The 26,766-nt window shown below is 44.5% G+C and overlaps 1 protein-coding gene across 1 annotated transcript in view; it reads right to left on the bottom strand.

Annotated features, from left to right (window-relative positions):
- Window positions 1-2,394: 2,394 nt before the first annotated feature.
- The window catches only part of LOC100542221 (attractin-like), a 39,955-nt gene continuing 15,583 nt past the window's right edge, over window positions 2,395-26,766 (bottom strand). Inside the window, exons 4-6 of the mRNA XM_003206058.4 lie at window positions 17,188-17,295; window positions 4,176-4,290; window positions 2,395-2,918 (exon numbers count right to left, since the gene is read on the bottom strand). Of these exons, the coding sequence (XP_003206106.2) occupies window positions 2,794-2,918; window positions 4,176-4,290; window positions 17,188-17,295 (348 nt within the window). The 3' untranslated portion in view covers window positions 2,395-2,793. The remainder of the gene's footprint in view (window positions 2,919-4,175; window positions 4,291-17,187; window positions 17,296-26,766) is intronic.

Here is a 26,766-nt window from a genome sequence, read left to right as displayed (position 1 = left end):
CCACCATCTCCAAGCTGAATCACCCCACAAATCCTTCACTTGGGATAATGGCCTGGTGATGAACCACCGGCAGCGCTCCCACCTTCGCCTCACTTCTACCTTTGAGCTGGGATGAAACTGTTTGCAGTGGAGATACGTATGAGAGTTCTCTCCTTCCCTCATCAGTATGGAGATAAGATGCAGAGCTGAGCCACATCCGCCAGGCGCCGTTGGGTTTGATTTATATAAATACGCCTTCTTCCTCTATTCACGGTTTTTGGTTCTGCCCATCGTCACTGTTGGATCATTTCTGCTCATCTTTCGCCTTTCTGACACCTCTGTGGCCACACTCTTCTTAAGACCGGACCACCCAGCTCTCTCTGGGGGGAAAACCACATCTTTTTCTTAACAACGCATCGCCTTTCCAAACCTGCAGTTCAGAATAGAGACTTCAGCACAAGAGTTTTCTCAAGTTGGGTTGGCAGTTCTCCTCTCCCAAAAGGGTTGGAGAAGTGGGAGAAGACACCTCAGAGCGTGAGGATGCGCATTAGAACCAAAAGCAGAAACATAAGCACAGGGGAGGGATTTTAGTCCAGTAGTACATTTCAGGTACAGCCTAATCCAGGTTAGCCCTATACACACAGAGAGTTACAAAATAGCTTCAGGAGATGAATCTGTCTGAGGTAATTGTGCATTAGTTACGTCTTAAGTGCCTAAACCCTTCATTCTGAAAGACACTGCTCGTCCCCTTTCCTCCCTCAGCCTTCCCCAATGGGCTTCTACACTTCTGGCATAGAAACAGACTGTGGGATATACGTACGTACGCACATATATACATACGTGCATATATGGATACATGCATTATTCCCACCACGTTTTTTTCTGCTGTTGGATTTGTTACGTAACACACTGATGAATGTGCCCACCAGGGACTGATGACCCCATCACCACCAGCTGGATACACACAGCAGCTCACACCTTTATTGCAACGCCGCGCTCCAAAAAGGTTCTCCGAAACACGTACTGACAGAAAGGAACGGGTGGCTGATATGTGAGTGATGACCAAAAAAAAAGATGCAGGTACTGGTTTTCGTTTTGGAGAAAAGATTTGATGGCTCTCCCCTTCGTCCCACCCCCCAGATTTGTCACTTCTTTCCTTAACCTCCTGATGTCCTCATCAGAAAGCAGCGAACTGAATGGAACCACACTTCAAATGATCGACTAACACCTCATTTGGCACTGCAACATCTTCCCATTGGTTTCACTATCCCAACTCCTCATGGTCTTGGCACAGCATTCCCTACAATTAGCAGAAGCAGAGGGGATCTCATGTGGCAGCATGGAGATTGATGGGCACAGCCCAAACTGGAGCCTCAAGCCATGATCCCAACTAGTTTACTTTAAAAACTATGGGATGGTTTGATACATCCCCCAAAAGCCAAATCTTCTTTTTGCTCTTTGCAAGCCCCTTCCTTTCACCAACAAGTCAACTTCTTCAACAACTACAGCAGCTTGACCTGAATGGGGAACATCCAGAATTAAGCACAGAAATCATGGAAAATTCAAACGTGGCCCAATAAAGATGCTCTGCCTTTGTTTAATTATTATTATTACTTGAATTCTTCATCTTCAAACATCTGGCCAGTGGAGTGCTGCTCTTTACACCCACTGAGGAGCTGGGACAAAGTCTTACAGCCGAGGAGTGGTGCTTCTGTGCACCATCACAGCTCAGCCCATACCCATAAAAATGGCCCAAGGGAAGGAAGAGGGGAAGAGGCCAAACTGTGCAGGGCAACGCAAAAGAAATGTAACATATCTGACCCAGAACACAAAGTGCTTCTATTAAAAGCACTAGTGAAACCAGGGGTTTTCTTATGAGATACTGAAACACTGCTTTCCCTCCAGATATTTCCATCTGGCTGAGTAGTCTGCTGGTCAGGAAAATGCCATTTTCCCCTGACCACATGTGATATAAAGAACACAGATTGCCTTGGGTGATTACACATATATATGTATACGTGTGTGTACACATATATATATTGAAAAGGAATATAATTATGTTAAAAAGAACTATGTAGTAGTCTCCTCGCTCCCTAGATCTGTTCAAGTCTAGGCACTTGTGTGTGGTGTACTCCAAGTAGGTTAAGACTATGTAAACACTGAGGCCTTCAGCAGCGACGTTCCACTTCTCCAGGTGTAACAAGCAGTCTGAGCAACATACAAACTCACCCTTTGAGCCACTCTAGCTTTCCCCTTCCTGATGTTGTGGATCATGGTGACAAAAACTGTATATCTGGAAGAGAGTTCCGCTTAAAGAATGTGGGAATTAAAAAAAAAAAAAAAAACGGATAGAAGATGCTTTGAAGATTAATAGTAGTGTTTATGTGTTGAGAGCTGACACCTGTAAACACTGCATCTTTTTTTTTTTTTGTTACAGTTTGATAAATACATGAACTACAAAGCACTTTCCATGTATAAACCTGAGTGTCATTCATAGGACTACTGTTCTATTTACACTGACCATGAATGGTGGCAATTGGATGGTTACTGGACCTGCAAGAAAATTATTTTACTTTAAACTTGGAGAAAACAAAGGCGCAATCTGAAGCCACGTGTCAGTAAAACTTAAGTGGAGCAGTTGCCAAATAAAGCCAACTATCACGTAGATGAGAGAAAAGGTTGGGTTCAAGGAAGCTGTGTTTTTCTGAGTGCTTCTAGTCTCTTGTGACACACAACTTGAGAATCTTCCTCCTCCTCCTTGGTGGTACTTTACCATTTTGATTAAAACCCCATAGAGTTTCTGATGTCCATGCATCAAATACAGGTTCCTGGCTGTGCAGGGGGCTGCTGTTTCCGATTTCGTATTGCACCCGATTTCTCTTTGTAGGCAATTGGCATCTGTTGTGAAATGTCCACCAGTGCACTGGCCACAGCAAGACCTGAGGCAACAAAACAAAACAGTCACAGAAACAAATTCTTCCACCCCGGCTGAGAAAAACCCTCTGAGCCACAAAATGAAAATCGTGCTTCCAGTTCTTAAGAAAAATACTAAAGCAGAAAAACATTCTTGTTTAGAGATTAAACTCTAGTGGCTATACTGAAATAAGCTTTTAAATGCTGCCTGCTCTGTTGAAAGCAAATGCTGTAGAAAAAAGCTGGAAATAAGATGAGTAGGTAATAATGGAGTTAAACCCGTAATATTCAAGGGAGGAGTCCTTTTCTACACCAGTAAATGCACTAAAATAAATGCTCAAAGCAACTGTGCACAGAGGTTTCCCTGCACCTTCTGGACATTCTTCAGCTCTGCAGCTTCCTCCCAGCATAACCACAGGCAAACACCGTGGCCATCTGAGATTCAGCTCAATGCAGCTCCCAGCCAAACCATCCCATCTCAAAGTCAACTAATGACCTTTGAAGATCAATGCTCACCAGTCATTGGAGAAAGCTCAGTTAAAACCACAAACTCCCGAGCAGATTAAGTCTCAGCAGTATGAAATAAGGTTGAGGTGAGAAGGGGCTGGGAGACCTTAAGATGGATGGAGAAAACTTGATGGATCTGCTAAGAGGATGCTTTGGAAGGTAACTGCTGCCAGGTAACAGTAATAGGATGAGAGGTGATGGCCTCAAAAGGTGCCAGGAGAGGATCAAGTTGGGTATTAGTAAACACTTTGTCTTGGAAAGAGCAATCAGACTCTGGCATGGGCTGCCCAGGGAATGGAGGGATCACTGTCCTTGGAGGTGTCCAAGAACCATGGAGATATGACACTGAAGGGTAGGGGTGGATTGGGGTTGGACTTGGGGATCTTAGAGGTCTTTTCCAAAATTCTATGACCTGATATCCCTGCTGTGGATGGAGCTGGGAATGCAGAGCACAGGCTTGAAGACAAGCTACCTTCATGACTAATTACTGAGAGCCTGTCTGCAATGAATCTTACTTTTTCACAGCAGTAAATGAAATTGTAATCCAAATACCAAATATTCATCCACCAAGTGACCCAAGAAATGGAGTCAAACTATAGGCAGGAAGCTAGCAGGTCCCAAGCCAGCTTCAAATAACCTGAGCACATCCATGCCAGCTGCAGTATGCATACAGCAATCGCCACGGGATCAAGTGCAAAGCTGTAAGGTGATTGTGAGGCTGGGGAGGGAGCACAGAGGTTAATACCAAAGCAGTGGAGACAAAGGATATTCCTCACCTGACTGTCCTGGTGGTGGGATACCCCCAACCCCTCGAGGCAACCTCACAAATACAGAGAGAACAGCTGCTTTGTTACCAAAGCATGGCTCCAGCGCTATCGGCTTCGGCACGGTCTGCAGCGAGGGAAGGAAGAAGAGAAACAAATGTTAAGAGAGATCGTTACACCCTCCCTCCTCCTGCAGCATCCTCCTTTTTGAGCTTGTACAAGCTTCAGGGCATGAACTGTATTGCTGTGCTTGGCAAATTTCCAGCGCATCGCTAGCGAAGCTAAAACCAACGTTAGTAACCACCAAAACCCGAGTCATCATAAAAAGCACATTTACTTAATAAAATATAGCTATTAAAAAGTCAAGCGCTGCATAGGGCTTGTTTTTCTCCGTAAATTCAATAACAAAGGAGCAGTTTATGCTAAACAATGGGATTAAGCCTTTTTTTTCTCTTCAGACCCATCAGCAGTGTTATCATGACCGGTAACCCCATGCCCCACGTCCCATTGCCAGAGCTCAGCCCCACGTGCACTAACATGGTGAAGAACACTGTCTCCCATAACTCTCATCTCCTTTTCCTCTAAGCTGTTCTGCAGTTCTGTATTCCAATTCAGTTTCAGCATCACTGGAGGTGTTCAAGGACTGTGAGGATGTAGCACTGAGGGATGTGGACAGTGGGCATGGTGGGGTGGGGTAGGGATGGGGACTTCAACAATTCTGTGATTCTATGAAGGTTTCACACTTACATCACAACCACGACCATGAAATAGTTTCCAGGTAACAGTGAAGTGATAGCTATGAAGATACAAGCAGCCCTGTCCTCATCTCAGACCCTTTGAAAGCCCCCCTCCTATGATATCATAGAATCATAGAATGGCCTGGGCTGAAAAGGACCACAATGATCATCTGGATCCAACCCCCTGCTGTGTGCAGGGTCACCAACCAGCAGACCAGGCTGCCCAGAGCCACATCCAGCCTGGCCTTGAATGCCTGCAGGGATGGGGCATCCACAACCTCCTTGGGCAACCTGTTCCAGTGCATCACCACCCTCTGAGTGAAAAACTTCCTCCTAATATCCAACCTAAACCTCCCCTGTCTCAGTTTAAAACCATTCCCCCTTGTCCTATCACTATCCACCCTCACAAACAGCCGTTCCCCCTCCTGTTCATACGCTCCCTTCAAGTATGGAAGGCCACAATGAGGTCTCCCCGCAGCCTTCTCTTCTCCAAGCTAAACAAGCCCAGTTCCCTCAACCTTTCCTCATAGAAGAGGTGCTCCAGCCCTCTATTCATCTTAGTAGCCCTCCTCTGGACTCGTTCCAAGAGCTCTGCTTTACTCTAACATGTTATTAGAGAGAGGAAACACAACAGCATTGCCCAGAAACCAAAATCTGACCTTACCCAAGCCAGACTCCAATCCTACCCACAATCACGTGTGATCAGCTTTATTGTGGGATGTCACAAGAATAGGTTGAGAGTGCAAGCTTCAGTCTTTAAGTGAAGGTTGAAAAGACTGCTTGCTTTTCTTTCACGTTAGCAAAAAAGCTGGGAAACTCTTTGACTTGATACACTCAGTGATTTCTTGTTTGATACAAACTCTAAACTCTGCCCTGATATTAATGAAATAATTATTGCTTTTTTCATTAGGCATACAGTTGTACTTCTGTACTTCAGTGCTCGACAGGAACTCAATACAAGGCACGACACTGAGAAAAGGAACAGGAGTCAAACAACGCAATGAAATCACTGCTGTGCAATAAAAACAAAAGAAAAACAAAGCAAGGAAAACAAAGCTTCAAATCGCTTTCATATCTCCTATCCACTGTAATGATCACAAGAGCCATTTGTTAAGTCTGTGCAAGGTGGATGAATACGTATTGCACAGACTAACAACGTCAGCTGCAGTCTGCCTGTTTTATGACTGCAGATTTCTCTGTCTTCTCCCCACCCCCAACAAAGGGCTCCAGCTCGAAAGAATGCTGTTCCCACAAAGCACCCAAGCATACCCTTTGCTATATCCCACGGGCGACTCAATTACCAGAGGTAATGGAGAGAGCATGGAGCAGACAACTGCAGAAACACAGCGTGGAGTGGGAGTTTGCACTGAGCACAGAGTTTATTTCCATGCAGGGAGCACCAAGCACCTTCTTCCACCCTCATCCTCAGCAAAGATAGTGATAGGACAAGGGGGAATGGTTTTAAACTGAGACAGGGGAGGTTTAGGTTGGATATTAGGAGGAAGTTTTTCATTCAGAAGGTGGTGAGGCACTGGAACAGGTTGCCCAAGGAGGTTGTGGATGCCCCATCCCTGGAGGCATTCAAGGCCAGGCTGGATGTGGCTCTGGGCAGCCTGGGCTGCTGGTTGGTGACCCTGCACATAGCAGGGGGTTGAAACCAGATGATCACTGTGGTCCTTTTCAACCCAGGCCATTCTATGATTCTATGAATAAGAGCAAGTGAGGGGGGGAAACAGGAAGGAGTGAGCAAACAAGCCGAAGAGATCATCTTCTCAAACCTCTTTTTAATGTATTTGCTTTTAAGTCTTACTGGATTAATCACTCCTGCACCTCTTCTGCTTCCCAGCACCAAATGTTCAATGCAAGCTGATGCAAACACTGGCACAGCAATGCTCAGCCCTTCTTGTGGTCGCTGAACCCAACCCCTGCCGGGGCAGCTGGCTGGACATGAAAGCATAATGCTCTGCTTCAAAAGCAGTCATTCCTCCTAGCTGCACTGTCACCTCTGCCAGCCCCTTCAATAGACCCACTGCTCTCACTGCTCTCTTACCACACACTTCTTCTGAACCTCAATTCTTCCCCATCAGAATGCACTCACCCAGCTCACGTTCCTCAGCACCCTGATGCTCACCCTGCGCTGCACAGCCCCAAGTCTCTTTGGCTCATCTGAGCACAATTTCTCCTCTTTCTCCACTTCTCCCAGCAGTGCCTCTCTGCTCTGGATGAAGAGTGAGCTGAGAGTGGTATCAAAGCATCCTGATCTTCCTGCACACGTTAAGAAGGTGAGGAAGGGAAAATCAGGTTCATCGTGCAGCTCAAAGAGCTGAAGGGACTCTGCGGGTAATTTAGCTCATCAGCCCCAAGCAGGATCCCTTCTCCTCCTCTGCCCTTTTCAACTAATGAACCTGCAGAATGCAGCAGAAACTTTCATTATGAGTCCCTGTGGGCACTATCTTTCTATTTCCATGGCTTTTTTAATGTTTATTTTGTTCCTCAAGGTCACACGCCTTCCTCCTATCTATTCCTCTGATCCCACGTGGGACCCCATGTGTCACCAGTGCTGTCCCCAGGTGTGGCAGCAGTCCTTGGCCATGTGCACACATAACCTCAGTGTTATTACCCTGGGCTGAGCCCAGCCCTCGTGCTGCCATGAACTTTCAATCCATCTGAAGCACCACAGACAGCTGGGGACAGAGGTTATGTCTCTGGGTCTGCCCCCTTCTCTTGCTGCCCTGCTTAGGAAAGCCAAACATTAGTAAGGAATTGTTAATACTTCACTGCTGGCAGGATTCTATTTATCATGCCAAGCAAGGACATATACTTTATATAGAGATGCACCCACAATCTGCCAGGCAGTTGCAAGCTAATTTGAAGGGAATACACTAAGAACAAGATTATCTTCTTGTGGCTAATCCTGGTCTTAAATCAAGAAGTGGAAAAATGGTCTCGTGTCCATCAAAACCATCCATTTTCCTGAGACAAGTTGCAGCCAGCAACAGCAAGAATGGCATAAAGAATGAAGTCCTGTGAATTTATTTTTGACAGCAGCAGTTCAGGCAGCAGCGTTTTGATCTGTGACTCACATCTCATGGCAGAGCACAGTCCCCAGGCCAGGTGACAAAGCACAGCCTGGTGGGGTGAGTCACAGCCAAGCAATGGGAATGCAAGCAAGAGAATCGATGAACCAAAGGATCATTAACGTTGGAAAGGACCTCTTAGGTCACCAGGCCCAACCCCAAGCCATCCCACCATGCTCACTGACCACATCCCTCAGTGCCACATCTCTGTGGTTCTGGGGCACCTCCAGGGATGGTGACTCCTCCACTGGAGCCTGTTCCAATGCATTACCTCTCCTTAAAAGAAGAAACGTTTCCTAATATCCAACCCGACACTCCCCTGGCTCCAACTTCCTTTCAGTGAGTGGTACAGAGCCATGAGGTCTCCCCTAAGCCTCCTCTTCTCCAGACTGAACCATCCCTGTTCCCCGTAAGACTTATGCTCCAGAGTGGATTTAGGAAGCAGAGATCAGATCATCGTAAATGCTTGTGCTTCAGCCTAACAGGTGGCTTTTAATGGCCCACTTAAAGAAAAATAATAAAGAAAACAGTGGATCTCCAAAATTCTTAACACCTTTCATCAGACAGTTAAAGGCAGCCTCTGCCAGAGACTGTCATTTAGAGTGCTTTGATAAACCCATTGTTGAATTATACAAAGCAATTCCTTTTTATTGAAGGCTTAATGGCACAATAAAGTACACATTATTCAAATCAATGCAAATAAGGTGCCTCCGTCAGACACTTGGTACATGATGTGTGCTTCATGCTGTGCCCAAACTGCAGTGTCCCACCCCAAAGGGGACGGCAGGCAGTCAGCTGCTGCAGGGGTGCAGCTAATGGGATAACAAGATCTCGCCTTTGGTGCACTGAGTCAACTGAGAGCAGCTAAAATTCTACTTGAACATGAACAAATAGAGGAAGAGTAGAAAAACTCTGCAGGACACTCTGCCATCAGCAATCCAGAGGCTGATATTTGGAACCAGCAAGGTACAGAAGGGCCAGGTAGGTGGTGGGGGTGTCCTGGAGTCCAACAGTTGGCCAACAGTTGACCATGAGGCCTGGTGGAGAGTCCAGCATAGGGCTGCAGAAATGGTGGGGGCCTGGAACACCTCCTGATGGGGTCAGACTTGAGAGCCTTGGGGATGTTCACCTGGAGAAAGAAGATCTTACCAGTGCTTATCTACAGAACGGGGGTCAAGTGGATGGGGCCAAACTCTTGAGGACAGAACAAACAAAGACCAAAAATCCGTGTAGCATCTGCTTCTCAACTGGAAAGCAGTGTTCCCAGTTTTGCACTGGGTAGTGCTTGGAATGAGTGATTCTGGATGGAAACAGAAAGGTAATGGTGTTTTACAGAGCACTGACATGAGCCCATTGCTTCTGGGAGCAGTGGGAACCCAACCTCAGCAATTTCCCAGAGATGACTTTATTGGCCAAGAGCACCACTAAGCAACCGAGCTATTTCTGCTATTTATGGGCTTTGATATGTCCTTAATATGGGTAAAGCTTAAACAGTTATAAGAGTTAGAGGCTGGAAGAGCCCTATTAAGCCATCTAATTAGTCTGACAGTGTGGTAGTATTTTTTACACAAATATTGCATTTTCCAGTGCTCTGTTTGGGCTGTTTCAATGCGACCCAGGTGTAGAGTGCACCACCAGCTCCCTTGGGAGACAATTTCACAGCCAAATGCTTTTCACAATCAAGTTCCATTGGATGGCGTTCAACCTTAAAAAATTATTCTTTTTTGTAAACTTTATTTCCTGTCATTATTTCTCCCTACGCTGCTTACATTTGACAAACTCTAAAGGTTAATAAGATGTCACATCAAACTAATGGCCAGAACAATAAATATTTTGTGCAATTTAAAAAACACAGCATCAATTTTATTTAGGCTCTGTAACATACTGCCAGAATATTGCTTTTCAGAACATATAAAAAATACTGTCGAGACTATTTTTCCTTAACAAGAAAACATATTTCTGTGGTTTGATCAAATAACTCTTACATGGTTTTCAATTTCCAGCAAGGAAATTAAAATAAAGCAAAAGTCTTATGGTGGGGGAAGAGGAGGGGAACATTATTGAAACAGTTTAACTTTATTATTTGATTTCGCTTCTTCAGATGATTTCACTTTGCCGAAAAAGGGTCAAATTCCATTTGCAAGTTTTTAAATTGTGCCATTAAAAGCTGGCTGAACATTTGTAAAATAAGTTACAAGCAATTTTCTATAAATACAGAGTATTAAGTTTTAAAAATCACATTCTCGGGGTAATGTGTATGTCCTCCGAGGCAGAGATGAACAAACGTCCAGCCATAATTTGTGGCAAATGAATCTAGATTAAAAATTTGTATTTACCTTGTCCCTGATATCTACCTTGGGAGTGACACAGGGGTTGGGGAATGAATTGCTCACTGCTCAGCCACAACGCTGCCTTCCTGCGTGCCAGGAACTCAATAACAGTCACATCTGTCTAGGGAAGAGGAGGCTGAGGGGAGACCTTATTGCTCTCTTCAAATATCTGAGAGGTGCTTACAGCAAGAGCAGGGTTGGTCTCTTCTCACTGGTGACAGGTGACAGGATGAGGGGAAATGGCCTCAAGTTAGACCAAGGGAAGTTTAGGTTGGATATCAGGAAGAACTTCTTTAAGAATGGGTTGTTAAGCACTGGAGTAGGATACCCAAGGAGGTGGTTGAGTCACCATCCCTGGATGTGTTTAAAAACCGTTTGGATGTGGTGCTCAGGGACACGATTTAGTGGAGGGATGTTAAAATTAGGGTAGTATGGTCAAGTTGTGGTTGGACTCGATGATCTTTAAGGTCTTTTCCAACCTGAGCAATTCTATGATTCTGTGATTCAAGCCTTTGGATGAATGCTAACAGCCCGAAACTGAAAACACAAAGCTGAGCAGACAGTGCAGACAAACCAACACCACAGGGCAGAGTTTGCTCTCGCTGCACTTAACAACAAAGTTGGCTCTTTGCAAGGGGATGGGATAGATGAGGCCATGGGTAGCAAATCTGGCCAAAAGGTATATGGTGAGTGGTGCAGATTTATTTCCATTTTCAACCTCTTGCCTGGTTTGTGATGTGAAGAAGTGCAGGCAGCAGAAGGAAGTAGGACAGCAGCTGAAGACTGCAAGCACGAGACCCAAAAAACAACTACTTGGCATAATGAATGCAAACAGGTTCCCTATCGTGTTTTTGGAAAGCTGCTGATATTATTGGTGTTTCAATCTGAAGAGGCAATTGTTGGCGCTGAAGGGAAAAAAGAGCTTAAAAATCCCCTTTTCTGTAGGAAGCTCTGTGCAGCTTCCTTTCCCTCCAGCGAGCTCCTCCTTATCAGCTAAAATCAGGGCTCTTCTGCTGAAAACCTTACAGCCTTCACATCTAAACCCAGCTTAATCTCAGCTCAATTATCAGCCAAATATTCCCTAAATACAGCACAGGCAGAACAGATGCTTGCACTGATCTCACGTCCCTTCCAAATATTTACCACGTGCACAAAGTGGCAAAAGTTTTCCCTGAGTCTTGCAACAAATCCAAACAAGATTCCCTGCGGCCGTTAACTGGAAATAATTCATCAGGCTCAGGTTTTATCAGGTATTTTTGTTGTGGCTTTAGGAGCGCGGATGACAGCCAGGCTCTGCCCAATTTGAGTGCAGCTAATCCTTTTTGCATACCTCTGCTGCCCAGATAACGCCTTCCTTCCTCCTCATGGCTGGCGACTCCCCAAGCACAGCGCTCGTTCAAAGGGGAGTGGGAGCTTTGCTGTGAATGAGCAAGTGGCACAAGCAGGATTAACAGGGAATACAAAGTGCCAGCTGGGATGTCACTTCTCGTTCCGTGTCACCCTGATGCACCAGGAGGGCTGCAGTGAGTGGAAGTGATTTCTGTAATGACGAGGGGACACGCTCTGATGCAAGGGTAGGCTCCCAGAACCAACAAACATGAGAAAGCCTGGAAATTAATACATTAGGAATTAACAAGCCTGAACAGCCTGTGTTGGACAGGTCAGGCAAAACAAGACAGCGTTCTGGACTTAAAGCTGTGTGTGAGCCAGCTCCAGCGCATGCCACATCAGATTAAGTTTATTCTATTTTTATTTTCACCCCTCAAATTCATCCCCTTCCTCCAAACTCGCTTTTCTGAGGCTCTTCAAAGAACACTTCTCCCTTTCAGCTGTGAAAGATTTTAACCTGCACCGACCCCATCACGATGATCTCAATTGCACGGCTGTCTCTATTCAATGCTGCTTCTATGTCACAGCCCTTGCACTTTTCAAGTGTGCCATCCAAACACACTCACTTGCAAGAGGATCCTCAGCTCAACAATCTTGATGAGGGGACTGAGTGCACCGTGGCTACGTCTGCAGGTGACAACAAGCTGAGAGGAAGTTTACATCAGCCTGAGGGTGGGAGGGTCCTACAGAGGGACCTGGACAGGCTGCACTGATGGGTTGAGGCCATCTATCAAGACCAAATGCTGGGTCCTGCACTTTTGTCACAACAACCCCATGCAATGCTTCAGGCTTGAGGCAGAGTGGCTGCAAAGCTGTGCAGAGGAAAAGGATCTGGGGGTGTTAGCTGGCAGCTGGGTGAATACGAGCCAGCAGTGTGCCCAAGTGGTCATGGTTCAGTCTGGAGAAGAGGAGGCTCAGGGGAGATCTCATTGCCCCTTACAACGCCCTGAAAGGAGGTTGGTGCAAAGTGAGGGTTGGCACCTTCTTCAGGTAACAGCGATGGGATGAGAGGTGATGGCCTCAAGATGTGCCAGAGGAGGGTCAGGCTGGATATTAGGAAGTATTTCTTCTTGGAAGGAGAGGTAATGAATTGGAACAGGATCCAGTGGTGGAATCATCATTTCTGGAGGTGTTCCAGAAACGTGGAGATGCAGCACTGAGGGACGTGGTCAGCAGGCATGGTGGGGATGGGTTGGGATTGGGCCTGGTGATCTTAGAGGTCTTTTCCAACCTTAACAATGACAACCAGAAGAGGATAACAGCTTTAAATCCCATTGCTTTTTAAGTCTTTAGCTGTGGTTTAATCCAGGTGGTTGCAACTTCATTGCAATGTAAAAAGAATTCAACAGGAGCAGTGCTCAGCTGTGAAATACAAGGAAGCTGAGGATACAAATCTGCGGTATCCCCTGCCCACTCCTCCTTCAGCCCACCACTACATCTCTGTGCTTCTCGAACAGATGGGACCTTCTGGCAGTCTTTAAACCGCTCAACAACAGTCTCTTCTGTAACAAAATAAACTAATTACGAGAGTAAGATGCTATTTTCCATCAAACTTCTGCTATTTTTAAGGAGTCAGCCAGCTTAGTGAGCTGATGCCTGATTAAGGATTTGCAGAGAAGCTATTTTGCCCTCGGAAACCTAACACAGCAGAATTAAATGCACGCCTGCCCAAAGGTACAGAACATGCTGAATGAACTTCAGCAGCATTCTGCTCACCAAATACTCCTCTCCATTTAAGATTCTACAAATGTGGACGCTCTGCTGATGGCGGATGCAAAGATAATCACCTGTAAGCACTGGCTTCACATGTTGCATCCCTAAATACAGCCCAGCAAAAGAATAACTGCACATAATAACTCTGCTCTGCAAATGCTGTTTTATGAGTGTTCTTCAAAGCCTCTGAAAGCTTCTGTGACAATACTGTCCAACTTAAGGATAAACTTCTCTAATGCAACCATGCAACGAGCCTGTAGGTGTTTCGCTCCAGATAAGCATTTGCCTGCTGCACTTTACAGTGTTTTCCCACAAGTGTTAGCTTTGTTGTATTACCACCTCCACGATACATGGAAATCACTGTAAAAACTAAAACCTTCCCCAATTCTTATAGCAAACCTTCTGAAAATCACTGCAGAGAACTGCATATCCACAGATGTTAAACGCTCGTAGAAGAAACTGCAATGCACAGCACCTCAGAGTGCATGAAAAGCTGCAGAGAAAAGCCAATGGATTTTGTAATAACTAAGCAAATTTAAAGGTAGATCTGTGATCCATTGGGTATTTTTTGGTGCAGGAGATAAACCAAAGCAGTTAGTTACGTGTTGCCTAGCTGCAGCCTGTGTTATGAATAGTTTCCCTGCAGGTAAAAAATTTTCTATTACTTCTAAGTACCCCAGGAAAAATGCTAATTGAAAACACGGTTCTAATACTGTCCAGCTGGAAAACATTTGCTTGGGATGGAACTAACTTGACATTGGCTGCCAATTGGCTATGTACAATGGAAAAGAAAATTAATCTCTTGCAGACAAGATTTTCTACTTTTACACTGTAACCCTCAAATAAACTCGTTATTAACCAAAGGCTTTGATTTGCATGGGGAAAGAAAAACATCAGTGCATGTCTGATAACACAGAAAGCTCTCAAAGTTTGACAGCAAGTGGTAGAGCAACCAGAAAACACTTTATGGTCCAACAGCTTAACACTTTCCCTCACTCCTCCTTTGGCCAATAACTGAAGAACAGATAAAATAAGACTGCTTTTTCACTTCTAAAACAATTCAATTCTATGCAGCCGCCAGCAGGCTCGCAACCCACAGCTCTCCTGCAGCTCTGCTCCTCTCTGCTCAGCTGCAACCTTGCTGAAACACTCCAGACTTCCACACATGCTTCCATTGAATGGATTGAGCTGGAAGGAACCCTTTAAAGGTCATCCAGTCCAACTTCCTGCAATGAACAGGGACACCTACAGCTCAATCAGCTGCACGGAGCTGACCTTCAATGTCTCCACCCCCCATGTTAATTCTGCAACCTAACAGAAAACAAACAAATAAATAAATTTAGCTCCTCTCCTTGTACAAAAGCATCCTCATTATGCATGTAGCTTTCAGCAGATGAAGTCACCTGCTGGCACAGACCTTGTCCACGTTCCCAGTTTGGCTTCATGTTGCTGCACACAGTTTGTGCCATTTGCCCGAATTAGATTATTTTGGTTTGTCTGATGTAGACTAAGAAATGTTTGCACAAATTGCTTGAAGGACTTATGAGCACAGAGGGTAATTAGCAGTTGGTAACAATTTCTGGGTCTGAAAATAGGCATATGTCCATCTGTCCACAATCTTAGTTATTATGTTTGAAAATGGCTTCTCCATCTCTTCTTGAGTAACTGAAGGAGGTCAGACAAGTGAGATATGGAGGATGACAGCAGACATGGGAAAGCAAGGAAATGTAGCTGCTGGTGCCAGAAAGACAAAATCCTGTCTGTGCTGCTGTCCATGGAAGCACTTCAAAAGAGAGTTTCACATTCCTCTAATCAAAGAAGAAACTGAGAAGAATAAAAAGAGCTACAGAGGAGAAAGTGTGCCACAAAGCCCGCATGAAGAGAAACAAGCACTGCTGGCTGAACAAGAATAACAACACACACGTTGCAATATTTGAGAGTCAAGGCTTAGCATCTTAGCATCACATCAAAAAGTTAAGGACAAGCTTTGCTCTGATCTGATTCTATGGGAGAGGTGCATTAAGTTAGCATGCTTAGCTTGGATGGGGTCATGGGTAATCTGATCTAGTGGGTGGCAACTCTGCCCAAAGCAGGGAGATGGAACTGGATGAGCTTTAAGGTTCCTTCCAACCCAAACCATTCTATGGTTCTAGAATTTCCAGAAAAATAGTGTCAATAATGGAAAGAGGGAATGGAATGGAAGGGAATGGAAGGGAATGGAAGGGAAGGGAAGGGAAGGGAAGGGAAAGGAAGGGAAGTGCCCCTGCACAGACACACTGTGGCCCCAAAACATCAGCACCCAGGCAACAGTCACACAAACATGCTTCCATCCCAATGGGAACACATATACACATCCCATGGCTTCTTTGATGAAGCAATGAAAAGAAGGCTCTAATTTGTTGGGTGACAGCCAGATTTTACAAGCACGTATTTCAGTGTCTTGGCAAGGTTTTAGTGGCTAATAATTCCTATTATCTGCCAGGTTCATAATAAAAATCACATAAGTTATACAAACAAAGCAAAACAGAGTGATCTGGAGTCATGTGGAAGTCCATGGGATGATGGTCACCTGGTGACTCCCAGGAATGGTCCCAACTAAGCTACCTGTGCCACTCCACTACCTCTAAATGAGCGTCTCTGCAAATTTTCCTTTATTTTCACTGCCTATGAAGGTTCCTATCTGCAAACCAGGACAATAACCCCTGACTTCAGAGAGAGGTGTTGATGATTAATTCATGAAGCATTCAGCTCTGGAGCAGTGACAGGAATCATTCACAGCTTGGGACAAAAGGTACGGATGAAATACAGTGAATAACCAGGAAAAATAATGAAACTATGACAATACAGTGAAAACCTTTCTCTTCTGTTCTCCTACTCACAACACGCTGCACGACAAGAGTCAGGAGGAAGAAGTACTGCAGCTTGCCATGAAAGACTATATTCACATCTATGTAAAGAACTGTCAGGGCTCTATAGGCAGCCTTAATTGTGATGTTCCCCAATACTAAGGCCAAGATTTAATTATGAGTATTCACCAAACAGAAGTTCTGGGGTCAGATTTTTTTGGTACTAATGAAGACACTGAAAAAACTGAAGACACTGATAAAATTAAACTGCTAACTTAGATAGGGGGAAAAAAGAATTTAAACCAGGATTCTCAATTCTTAACTTTTCCTTTTTGAGCACAAGTCTGCTAGTGAAAGTACTGCATTAAAAAGAACCTTTTAACTAACTTGTTTCCCTTTAAACAAGCTTTTCCTAAATCCACAATGTGCTGTGACAAAGAACGTGCCAGGCAGGTTTAACACAACCACTTTTCCACAGTTCTGCATCACACGATGTATTTGAACGTGTATTTATAGCCAGAAATATGTTGATTCTTTTACAGTACACAGACACGATGGTATTCCTGTTTGATTTGAGAGATCAGAGAAAAACGTTTTCTATTTGCAGCACCTATAGCTATTTCTGGCCAAATGTTCTGCTGTGTAACACTGCATTCTTCTCTATTACAAGGCATAAAAACCAACAAGGCAAGCACAAAACCCCACAGCCTTCAAACAGCACAGCTTTCAGCTGAACTGGACTGAAAGTTGAAAATGTGCACCTGAAGGTACAAAAAAAATCAACTGAAACGAGATCTGTCAGCCCATGGAGATTTACAGTTTCTCAGGGATATGTAACAAATAGAAGTTGGATTAAGGCATTAAGTGGAGTTTAAAAGAAGCAGCCATGTGATTAATTGTGGCGAGGACCATCCTCGAGCACCAGCTCTCACCTTTATGCTTCCCCCAATGAGATCTGGCGGCTCCTCATCTGTTTCTAAGGCAACGTTGATGGAGGCGAAGGGGCGACTTGCCATCTGTTGCATCTCACGGAGTAGTTGCTAATGTAATAAACAGAAAATATTATTATTATATTGTTCCAACACGAGGATGAGAAATCAAGCAGCCCAATGCGAAAGGATATCAACGGACGTGGAAAAAATAACCTCCTGGTGCTTTAACAGGGTTTAAGGGTACAGAGGGCTTATTGTGAATATTCAGCTTACTACAGCTTAACAAGTCAGCGCAAGTGAAGTTGTGCAGCACTGCCACAGCCTGACTTGTTTGTGGAGAAAAAGACGTTGCCCTCAGTTCATAGGATCATCACAGAATCACAGAATGGCCTGGGTTGAAAAGGACCACAATGCTCATCCAGTTCCAACCCCCTGCTACGTGCAGGTCACCAACCAGCAGCCCAGGCTGCCCAGAGCCACATCCAGCCTGGCCTTGAATGCCTGCAGGGATGGGGCATCCACAACCTCCTTGGGCAACCTGTTCCACTGCCTCACCACCCTCTGAGTGAAAAACTTCCTCCTCATATCCAACCTAAACCTCCCCTGTCTCAGTTTAAAACCATTCCCCCTTGTCCTATCACTATTCACCTCACAAACAGCCATTCCCCCTCCTGTTTATACACTCCCTTCAAGTACAGGAAGGCCACAGTGAGGTCTCCCCAGAGCCTTCTCTTCTCTAAGCTAAACAAATAGAATCAGTTGCCACAGAGGCAATTTTTAAGCTGTGTTCCTTCTGCTGTTTGTCATCACCTCTCTGGGACACAAGGGGACTCCACTGGATCTATGGGAAGGCAAAACAGCTGCAAGAAATACTCTGGTATTACTTAGAACAGCACTAGCAGAATGTTGTCAGGCAGCTATTGAGTAATTATCTTTTCCTAATTGTTTCTTTCCTTCCTAAACATAGCAAACGTATCAAATGGCAAACACGTCCTTGCTGCAATGTGTTTCATTAAATAGGAAACATTTTCCTGAGTAAATCTTTGCAAGCCTTCCTGACACATCTTTTCATGTACTCTTAAGCAGCCTTAAGCACCAGGATGCAGCTCCCTTTTTTAAGACAAAAAATGACACTTCCTATACAGCCAAGCTGTGGCCATGCTCCTCCTGGATTGCAGCAAGCAGCACAGCCAATAACTGGATGCAGAGCCATAACCCTAACTCTGAGAAGCAATAGGTGTGGATGTGACTCAGTGCCCCTTCTTAATAAGGGAAGAGAGGAACACTGTGCATAGCCTGTAAAAACCAGCAGTTGTGCCCTTAAGTGCAGCAAATTATCTAAGCCCACTCAAACACAGCATTAGGCTGCGTACACAGCTGCAGGACTACTACTTATACTCTGTTTTTAAGCTAAATGGAGGCACTACCAAATGGTATGCACCACCACTATTCTCATTCCCCCTTTAAGTTGGGGTGATTTGATATTTCAAACCCTAAAGGATCATTTATAGAGTTAAAGGGAACGACACTAAATGCATCAAGGTCCCAGTAAACCAGGGCTGACACATCCATATTCACCAGGGCAGAAGGGGACACTGATCTACAGAAACAGCCCGAAAAATAATAAGAAAGCACATCAGAGCAGATTGTAGATACTGTCACAAAGCAAAAAAACCACTAAATACACCCAAATGGAGCTGTACAAAGTATTTGCAAGCAAACTTGTGCGGACCTCACACTTGGGTAGAAGAAGTCGCAGAGCTTTCGAATATTAAAAGCACACCAGCAGATTGCAGACTAAAGCAAGTGTGAAACAGATTGCTGGGTTGTTGTTCCTGCAATTGTCCCCTTCAGCTATCATAAAGTGCTTTGTTTAATGGCTATAAAATCAAAGAACAAGCTGTCCTGATGAAGATGTCCAGGAGACTCATGAACTGCGAGCTGTTAGCTCTTTCGAAGGAAGTTCAGCTTAGGAAAACCATTTGGCAACACGGCTCCTATTGAAGTCAACAGTAGCTTCAAGAAACAAAACCCTGAGCTGAGCAGCCTCCGAGTGAGCCATGGGAAAAGCAGTGCTGACAGCAATGTTTCTGCTCTCAACCTTAAAACTGGGCAGGGAATGGCATCCACGCAGCCGTCCCAAAGCCAGCGGCCAAACCAGGCAAAACCAAAGATCCAAACTGTCACCAAAACAGCAAAGGATGAAGGAAGAACATGCTTTCTCTCCTAGTTTCTTGTTACAAAACCAATTCCCTGAAAATTAAGAATAAATGTGAGAAATAATAGCTCTCAAGCCAGAATGTCACTCTTTCCCTCAAGGCACGCACTGTGTGTGTTTAACCTATGCAGGTGTATATCCTTCCATGTTTGTTTGGTGTAACAAAATGTTAATTAAAAGGTTTTATAAAGTTGTAGAGAAGAAATTGTGGCATTTCCCTAGCCAAGATGTGGAGCGTGTCATTAGGAATCATCAGCAGCTAATGTCAAGATACCCCAAACCTTGCTTACCCTTGTTCCTAATGATTCACTTTCTGAGGTTTAAAATAATTAACCTGAACACTCTTCCTTCAAAGATTTGGTTTCTTGATCACACAATTAACAGGATAACCTGGGAAAGTTTGAAATTGCTTTGATCTGAAGAGGATCTTAAAGACAAAACGTCCGACAAGCATACAATAAAAACACATCCAAAAGAGTGTCATGCAACACATCATGGACCTCTAATACTGAAGGAACTGCAAACTTAAAGGGAGAACCTGCACGACTTTTATTTGCACTGATTATTCTTTTTCTTAGTAGAAAAACTATTGGCAAGAACCACAAGAGCAAACAGTGGCAGAATGAGGAGGGCTGAAACGACACTTGAAAGCTTTAGTGCACCCAAAGAAGCTGTGGGTGTCCCATCCCTGGAGATGCTCCAGGCCAGGTTGGATGGGGACCTGTGGAGCCCGGTGTCTGATCAGGGGGGTGGGAACCCTGCCCACAGCATGGGGGTTGGAACTGGATGATCTTTAGGTTCCTTCCAACCCAAGCCATTCTATGATTCTACAACCAAAGGCTTGGACTACCTAATAAAGTGCTTATAGTGGAGGAGAACATCAGGGAGAAAGAGAAACCGAGGCTGCTCATCTCATATTGCATAGGACTAAATGTGGTGCAGAAACACAGTGTTTCATCCCGACGGTTCTTCGTATGAATAACCATGGGGTAATGGGTAATCCACAATGAACAGCGTGTGACTGATGGGAGAAAAACCACCCGAGGATGCAGGAGAACCATTCCCTTTGTGCAACAGCACAGACTCTCATGCAAAAGAAAAACAGCTATTCGGGTTACCAGGTTAATTGACTAATATAAACTGTGCTGTGTTTTCTGACAAGAAGAGCCTGAACATTTTATTTACGGTAATAAACCAGTCATTGGTTTCTGTATAAGTGTCCTGCTACCATCAATCTCAGCAATTGCCCCCTGCGGAGCCCCTTTTATGAGCATGGGGCTCTGGTGCCTCTCAGGATCAGGCTCTGATATTTCAGGCATGAAAGGATGCCTTTTTTTTTTTCCAGAAGAAAAGCACACAGTTTGCATTTGATTTGCTCCCTATAAATAACAGCATTAAAAAGCTAACCAAAACAGGTGTCTGTAACACAGGCTGCCTTGAAGGTGGTGGAGTCACCCTGAGGTGGTCAAGAACCATGGAGATGTGGCACTGAGGGACATGGTCAGTGGGCATGGTGGGGATGGTTTGGGGCTGGGCTTGGTGATCCTAGATGTCTTTTCCAACCTCAATGATTCTGTGATTCAAAAGCCAGGACTGCCTGAAATAACTCATGTATTTTGAACCACTACCGTATGCGTACTGCAAAGACAAACTGGTTTGAAGAGCTGAAACTCAGAGATCTCACAAGCAACAGTGAGTCTTAAGAACTGCCTATTTCCAAGCACTGCTGCTTGGCTAACTTAGAAAAGCTTGTCTTGAGAACCAGTCCCAGAGCTCTCCTGTAATGACATCTGCTGAAACAACAGCCTGTGGCCTCCCAACAGCCAGTGTTGGAAGGGAACATCTCGCAAGTCTCATCTTGAATTTCTAAGCAGTCAACATTGACAGATGCTCAGGCCTATCTTGAAGAAACACTTACTTTCAGTATATCACAGAATTGTAGGTGTTGGAAGGGATCTCTGGAGCCCAACCCTGCTAAAGCAGGGGCCCTATTGCAAGTTGTATGGGAAAGCATCCAGGTGGGTTCTCATTATCTCCAGGGGAGGAGACTCCACCATCTCTCAGGGCAGCTTGTTCCAGGGCTCTGAGACCCTTAAAAGTCAAGAAGTTCTTCTTCCTCATGTTCATATATTCTGTGTTTCAATTTATGTCCACTGCCCCTTGTCCTGTTGTTATGTGCCACCAGAAAGAGCCTGGCCATATCTACTTGACCCCTGCCCTGTAGATTTTGATAAGAACCAATAAGATCTCTTTGTAATGCACTCCAGGGTCCCACTAGCCTTCTTGGATTGGCTCATGATCATCCTGTGGTCAAGCTTTGGTCAACTGTTGGCCAACCATTGGGTCAACCAGCTCTATCTCCACACATCTCCTTTCCAGTAGCTCAGCCTTCATCCTGTACTGATGCACTCGGCCATTCCTTCCCAGGTGTAGAACATTTGCCCTTGCTGAACTTCATAAGGTTCTTCTCCACCCAACTCTCAGCTTTCCCAGCTCTTGCTGAATGGCAGCATGGCCTTCTGAGGTGTCAGCCACTACTCCCAGCCTTTTATCATCAGCAAATTTGTTGAGGGCGCACTCTATCCTTTCACTCATGTCACTGATGAAGAAGTTGAACAAGACTGGACCCAGCACCAACTGGGGAACACTGCTATCTATAGGCCTTACTCTGAGTCTCTGATCACTCTCTGAGCTCTGCCTACCAGCCAGTTCTCAGCCCACCTCACTGCCCACTCATCTACACCAGTAGGAACCTTTGCTTTTTGTTACAGTTACTTGGTAACTCTGGGGGAAATGGGAGAAAATCAATGGAGTTACCCATAAAATAGGAAGGGCCATCAGCAAAGACACAAAGACATAAGAAACAAATATTCCATGAAGATGAACGAAATTGTTTCAGAAATAAGTGATTTAAAGCATTTAGCTACAATTACATCAACTACCATGTAAGTCAACAAACAAACAATTTTCTTTTGACGCTTCCATCATCACTGAAAATTAAGTTTTTACGCCCCTAGAGCAGTGCACATATTAATGTTAGCTAATTAGTTTTGTAACTGACTTTGCAGGCTATGTTGAAAGAGAGAAGAGGAGAGAATTAATGTTCAAATGCTTCTCAACAGGCATTTCCACACTTCAAAACTCTAACAAACCAGAAAGCAAAGCTGCTGGGAAGTTGCCTCATGCTGAAATGACAGAATATATTTAATCCAAGGCTGATTAAGATAAGTAAGTTATTTATCATAATCATGCCCAGTAGGTGGGCACAGACAAACTGACCTTTAATATGAATAAGATATCATTCATTTTGAAAAGAGCAAAAGTATATATAGTGTATACAAACTAGAACATACACCAATCCCAGATAATTGCACAATAGCAGAGCACACCTTTGATTGACTAGAGCTCTTCCAGCATAATTACACAGCACTGCTTCCCTCCCTAAGTTTCCCAAATAGCTAAATTAGATACCTGTGCCACTGATTCCTATCATCAGAGAAAGACCCAGGAGCCTGAAACGACAACGGCTTCAACAAACATACAGTTGTTTGTTTCTTTTTAGATGAGGTTGAGCTCAGCTATCACACCATCACCCCAAATCCTGTCCGATGGCTCTTTTTTCTTTTTTTTTTTTTTAATGACATATTACAAGCAATTGCAGCTTGTCTTAATTTTCTGGCAGGGATATGATGTGAGAAGTGCTCAGCTGGGTGCTGTCATCTACACATCATGGTGGCACCCAATGTGGCCATGTTAAAGCCACAAATGGTCAACTGTAACCAGCCATCTGCAAGTTCAACCAGAGATGAGCTCAATTAGGCACAGAAGTGGCAGTAGCATGTTCAAACAAAAAACGGACCATCAATTTCCCCCTAAGCTGGAGTCTCTTGTCAACATTAATACGTTGGGCTGTTTTTCCTCTTCAGGGCATCGCTTATCTCTGCTGTAATTTCCTTCAGCTGCTGACAAAGACACATAGATCACTGCAGAGAGCACTCAGCGTTTGTATTTTGGAAAAAGCCTGGAGGCGCTATGACTTGGTTCCCATTCACAGATTTTAAATTCAGGGGTAGCACAAAGAGTTACGATTATTTGATCTGACCTCCCGTGTAGTACGAGCCACTGAATTTCACCATGTCATTTCCACAGCCACGTGATTTGGACTGACCCAGAAAACATCTTTCCAAAAGCACTCCGAGTTCCCTGTTTTTAAAATGAACTGCTAGCATCACTCCTCAACGCAGCAGAAAAACAAAGCAGCTTTCAACTTCTTTAGCCCCAGTTGCAGATAACTGGGCATCGTGCCTTTGGCTGATTATTTAGAAGAGACTCATCCCATCATGAATCTTCTATGATTCTTTTTCACAGACGCTCACTCACATCATCAAATCTCAATATGTTTTCTCTTGGATAGAATGAGTGATTCGTGGTGCTTTTGTCTCTCACTTATCTTTTGGATAACAAATGAATCTCGTAGTGTTTTTCTGAACCATCTGCAACACTCAGGGTATTGCTGAAACCAGAGTGGACGCAGCACTCCAATAAGCAGCTGCTGAAAATGCTAACCCTGAGCTCTGAGTTTATTACTTTACTTATAAATGCAGGACTTGGGAATTTACACACAGCTGCTAAATCACCACGACCACCATCATTTCAGCCCATTTTCCAGGATATGGATCATCTTGGAAGTAAATCTCCTGCAACTGCTGAAAAAGAGATATTGCATACAGACTTACATTTGACACTGTAATAAGACAACCGAGCATGCTGACCACATCATCTTGACCTCTGCAGAAGTTATCTGCTTGCCACAGTCCCTCATCCCTCCAATTTGTGTTTCATCTACAGCCAACAAGCTCGTACGTTATCCCGAGCTGACAGATGCCAAGCAGCATTGTCACTGCTATCAAACACGATGGTCTACAAGCCAAATGATGGCTGGAAACATGATGAATGCAGCAGCACATCCAGCACCAGCACATCCTATTTCTTATGTGCCCTCCAAAGGTGCTGTGATGGCCCACTGCCCATTCTGGATGTAGCTGTAGTCTGACCTTTCAATGTTCTAGCACAGGGTTGATATGAAACCTTCCCCAAACACCAGCAGAAACTCCAGGCAGCAATGAAGATTCCAATTTCCAGTTACTGTGTGAGAATACTCCAGTTCTGAATCTTTCTCTTTGAGAAAAGATACCCTAAATCACATCCTAAGAGGCAATATATAAGAGATGAATGTAATGCTAACAGGTGAGAGCTGGAAGGAGATGGAAGCAGAGGCAGGGCAATAAATAACACCCGGCACACATCCTCTGGAAAGTCTTTGCTACAAAAGTGAATACAGAAAAGAGCCTGCTGAAATGGTATTCAGTGTTCATGGCTGTTATACAGAGGATGCTAGTAACAACAGAAGCACTGCTACACTTTGAATACACATGGGATGGAAAAAGATTTCAGCAATGAGGTCATGAAGGAGAAGGATAATCCCTGCAGTAAATCAATACACACAACCCATCCTGAATAAGTTGGGTACTGCACAGAGTGAAAACGTTCAGTATTGGATAGTCCTGACAACAAAGAAGGCAAAGCATAGACAATGTTATGTACATTAAGGGTGGAACTGAGCTCTGGACACCTAAATGGAGTTATCCCAACACAGTGGGGCACTGAGAGCCATCCAGCTGACCCTCATGCAGCCAGTTGCCAAACTGCTATCCACGCTCCATTTGCTGGGCACATTAACAGGAGTTATTTCTTGCCCAAAGTGGAGGAGCAGGAAGCAGCCTGAGGGTGAAGAGAATAGGATTTGGCTGCTGAGATAAAACAATAGATGGAAAAATCAAGAGAGCAGATGGGCATGTTAAATTTCTAATGCCACTCTCATATTTTGCACATTATTCTCTATGACCACCTTGATACATTCAACATGTCATTTTTCCAGAGATGAGACAGAAAAGCTTCCTATCTCTATTTCCTAATGCCATTCGCTTCATTTTAAGCCTCCTATAAAAGCTGCCTTTTTATTTCCATTCTCCTCTTAAGGTGTCTGAAAATATTTAAACGTGGTGCTCACCGGACAGGGGATAAACACACAATTTACTATCCCATCTCCTCCCTGCCTGATATGACACAGATTGCTCCCATTTTTACTTCAGGTCAAGTTTTATATTCTGCAAGGCCTGAACTTTCACTCAGCGCTTCAAATTCATTTTCCTACAGCTACACATTTGCTATGCTGAATCTGATCACCCAAAGACCTTTTCACTATTAGGCTGAGGAACATCAGCACTGATACGTGCAAGCAGCTGACCAAAAACCTGACTGAAGAGTAATGCTGCCTGAATAATTTTGGCTACCACATCATTCTACTTACTCTTTTTTTGTCCTAAACATATTTTGGATTAAGCTTCAGCTATCTATTTTTCACCCAGCACTGGGATAAGAAGTGGAGCACTAGTGATGCTTATATTGGAAAGAGTGATTGATAGCTGGGAATTATCTGCAGATTGCATCATATTTCACTTCCCTTTTGGGTTACGATTAGACAACAACAAGCACAGAATTACTGCAGCACAACCCATGGGGAAGAAGCAACTGTAACTTGAACACCTCTAAAAATCAGAGAATTTTTTTTCTACCAGGGCTGCAGCGTATCACATAGCACATGGAGGACAATCAAGTGACCAGACAAAGCCAGTATGGGTTTATGAAGGGCAGGTCCTGATCTCCTTCTATGAGAAGATGATCAATTTAGCAAGAGAGGGAAAGGCTATGGATATGTCGTCCATCTGGATGGTAGCAAAGCATATGACACCATTTCTCACAGTACTTTCCTGGCTGCTTGTGGCTTTGACAGATGTATGGTTCACTGGGCAAAGAACCAACTCAATGGCTCCCAGAGAATGGGGTTCATTCCAGTTGATGCTTGGTCACCAGCAGTGTTCAGCCCTGGGCCAGTTTTGCTTCACATTTTTATCCATGATGTGGCTGATGGGATCAACTACACCCTAAGATCTTGGATTATACGAAGTTAGGTGGGAGTATAGACCTGCTTGACAGTGGGAAGGATCTGGCTAGGATAGACTTATGGACTGAGCCCACTCACTGGCATTCAACAAGACTCAGTATTGAGTCCCACACTTGGGTCACAACCTGATGGAGTGGTATAGGCGAGAGAAGAAGAGAAAGGTGCCCAACAGAAAAAGACTTGACAGTGCTGCTTGACTGATGAGCCAGCAGTGTGCCCAGGTGACCAAGAAGGCCAATGGAGTCCTGGACTGCATCAGAAATAATGTGGCCAGCAGGAGAAGGAAGGTGACTGTCCCCTTGTAGTACATGGCCCTGGTGAGACTACACCTCAAGTG

This window comes from Meleagris gallopavo, chromosome 4 (assembly GCF_000146605.3).
Source record: "Meleagris gallopavo isolate NT-WF06-2002-E0010 breed Aviagen turkey brand Nicholas breeding stock chromosome 4, Turkey_5.1, whole genome shotgun sequence".
Taxonomy (NCBI): domain Eukaryota; kingdom Metazoa; phylum Chordata; class Aves; order Galliformes; family Phasianidae; genus Meleagris; species Meleagris gallopavo.
The sequence above is the reverse complement of the archived record's forward strand: the minus strand, read 5'-3'. Positions and strand labels throughout refer to the sequence as shown.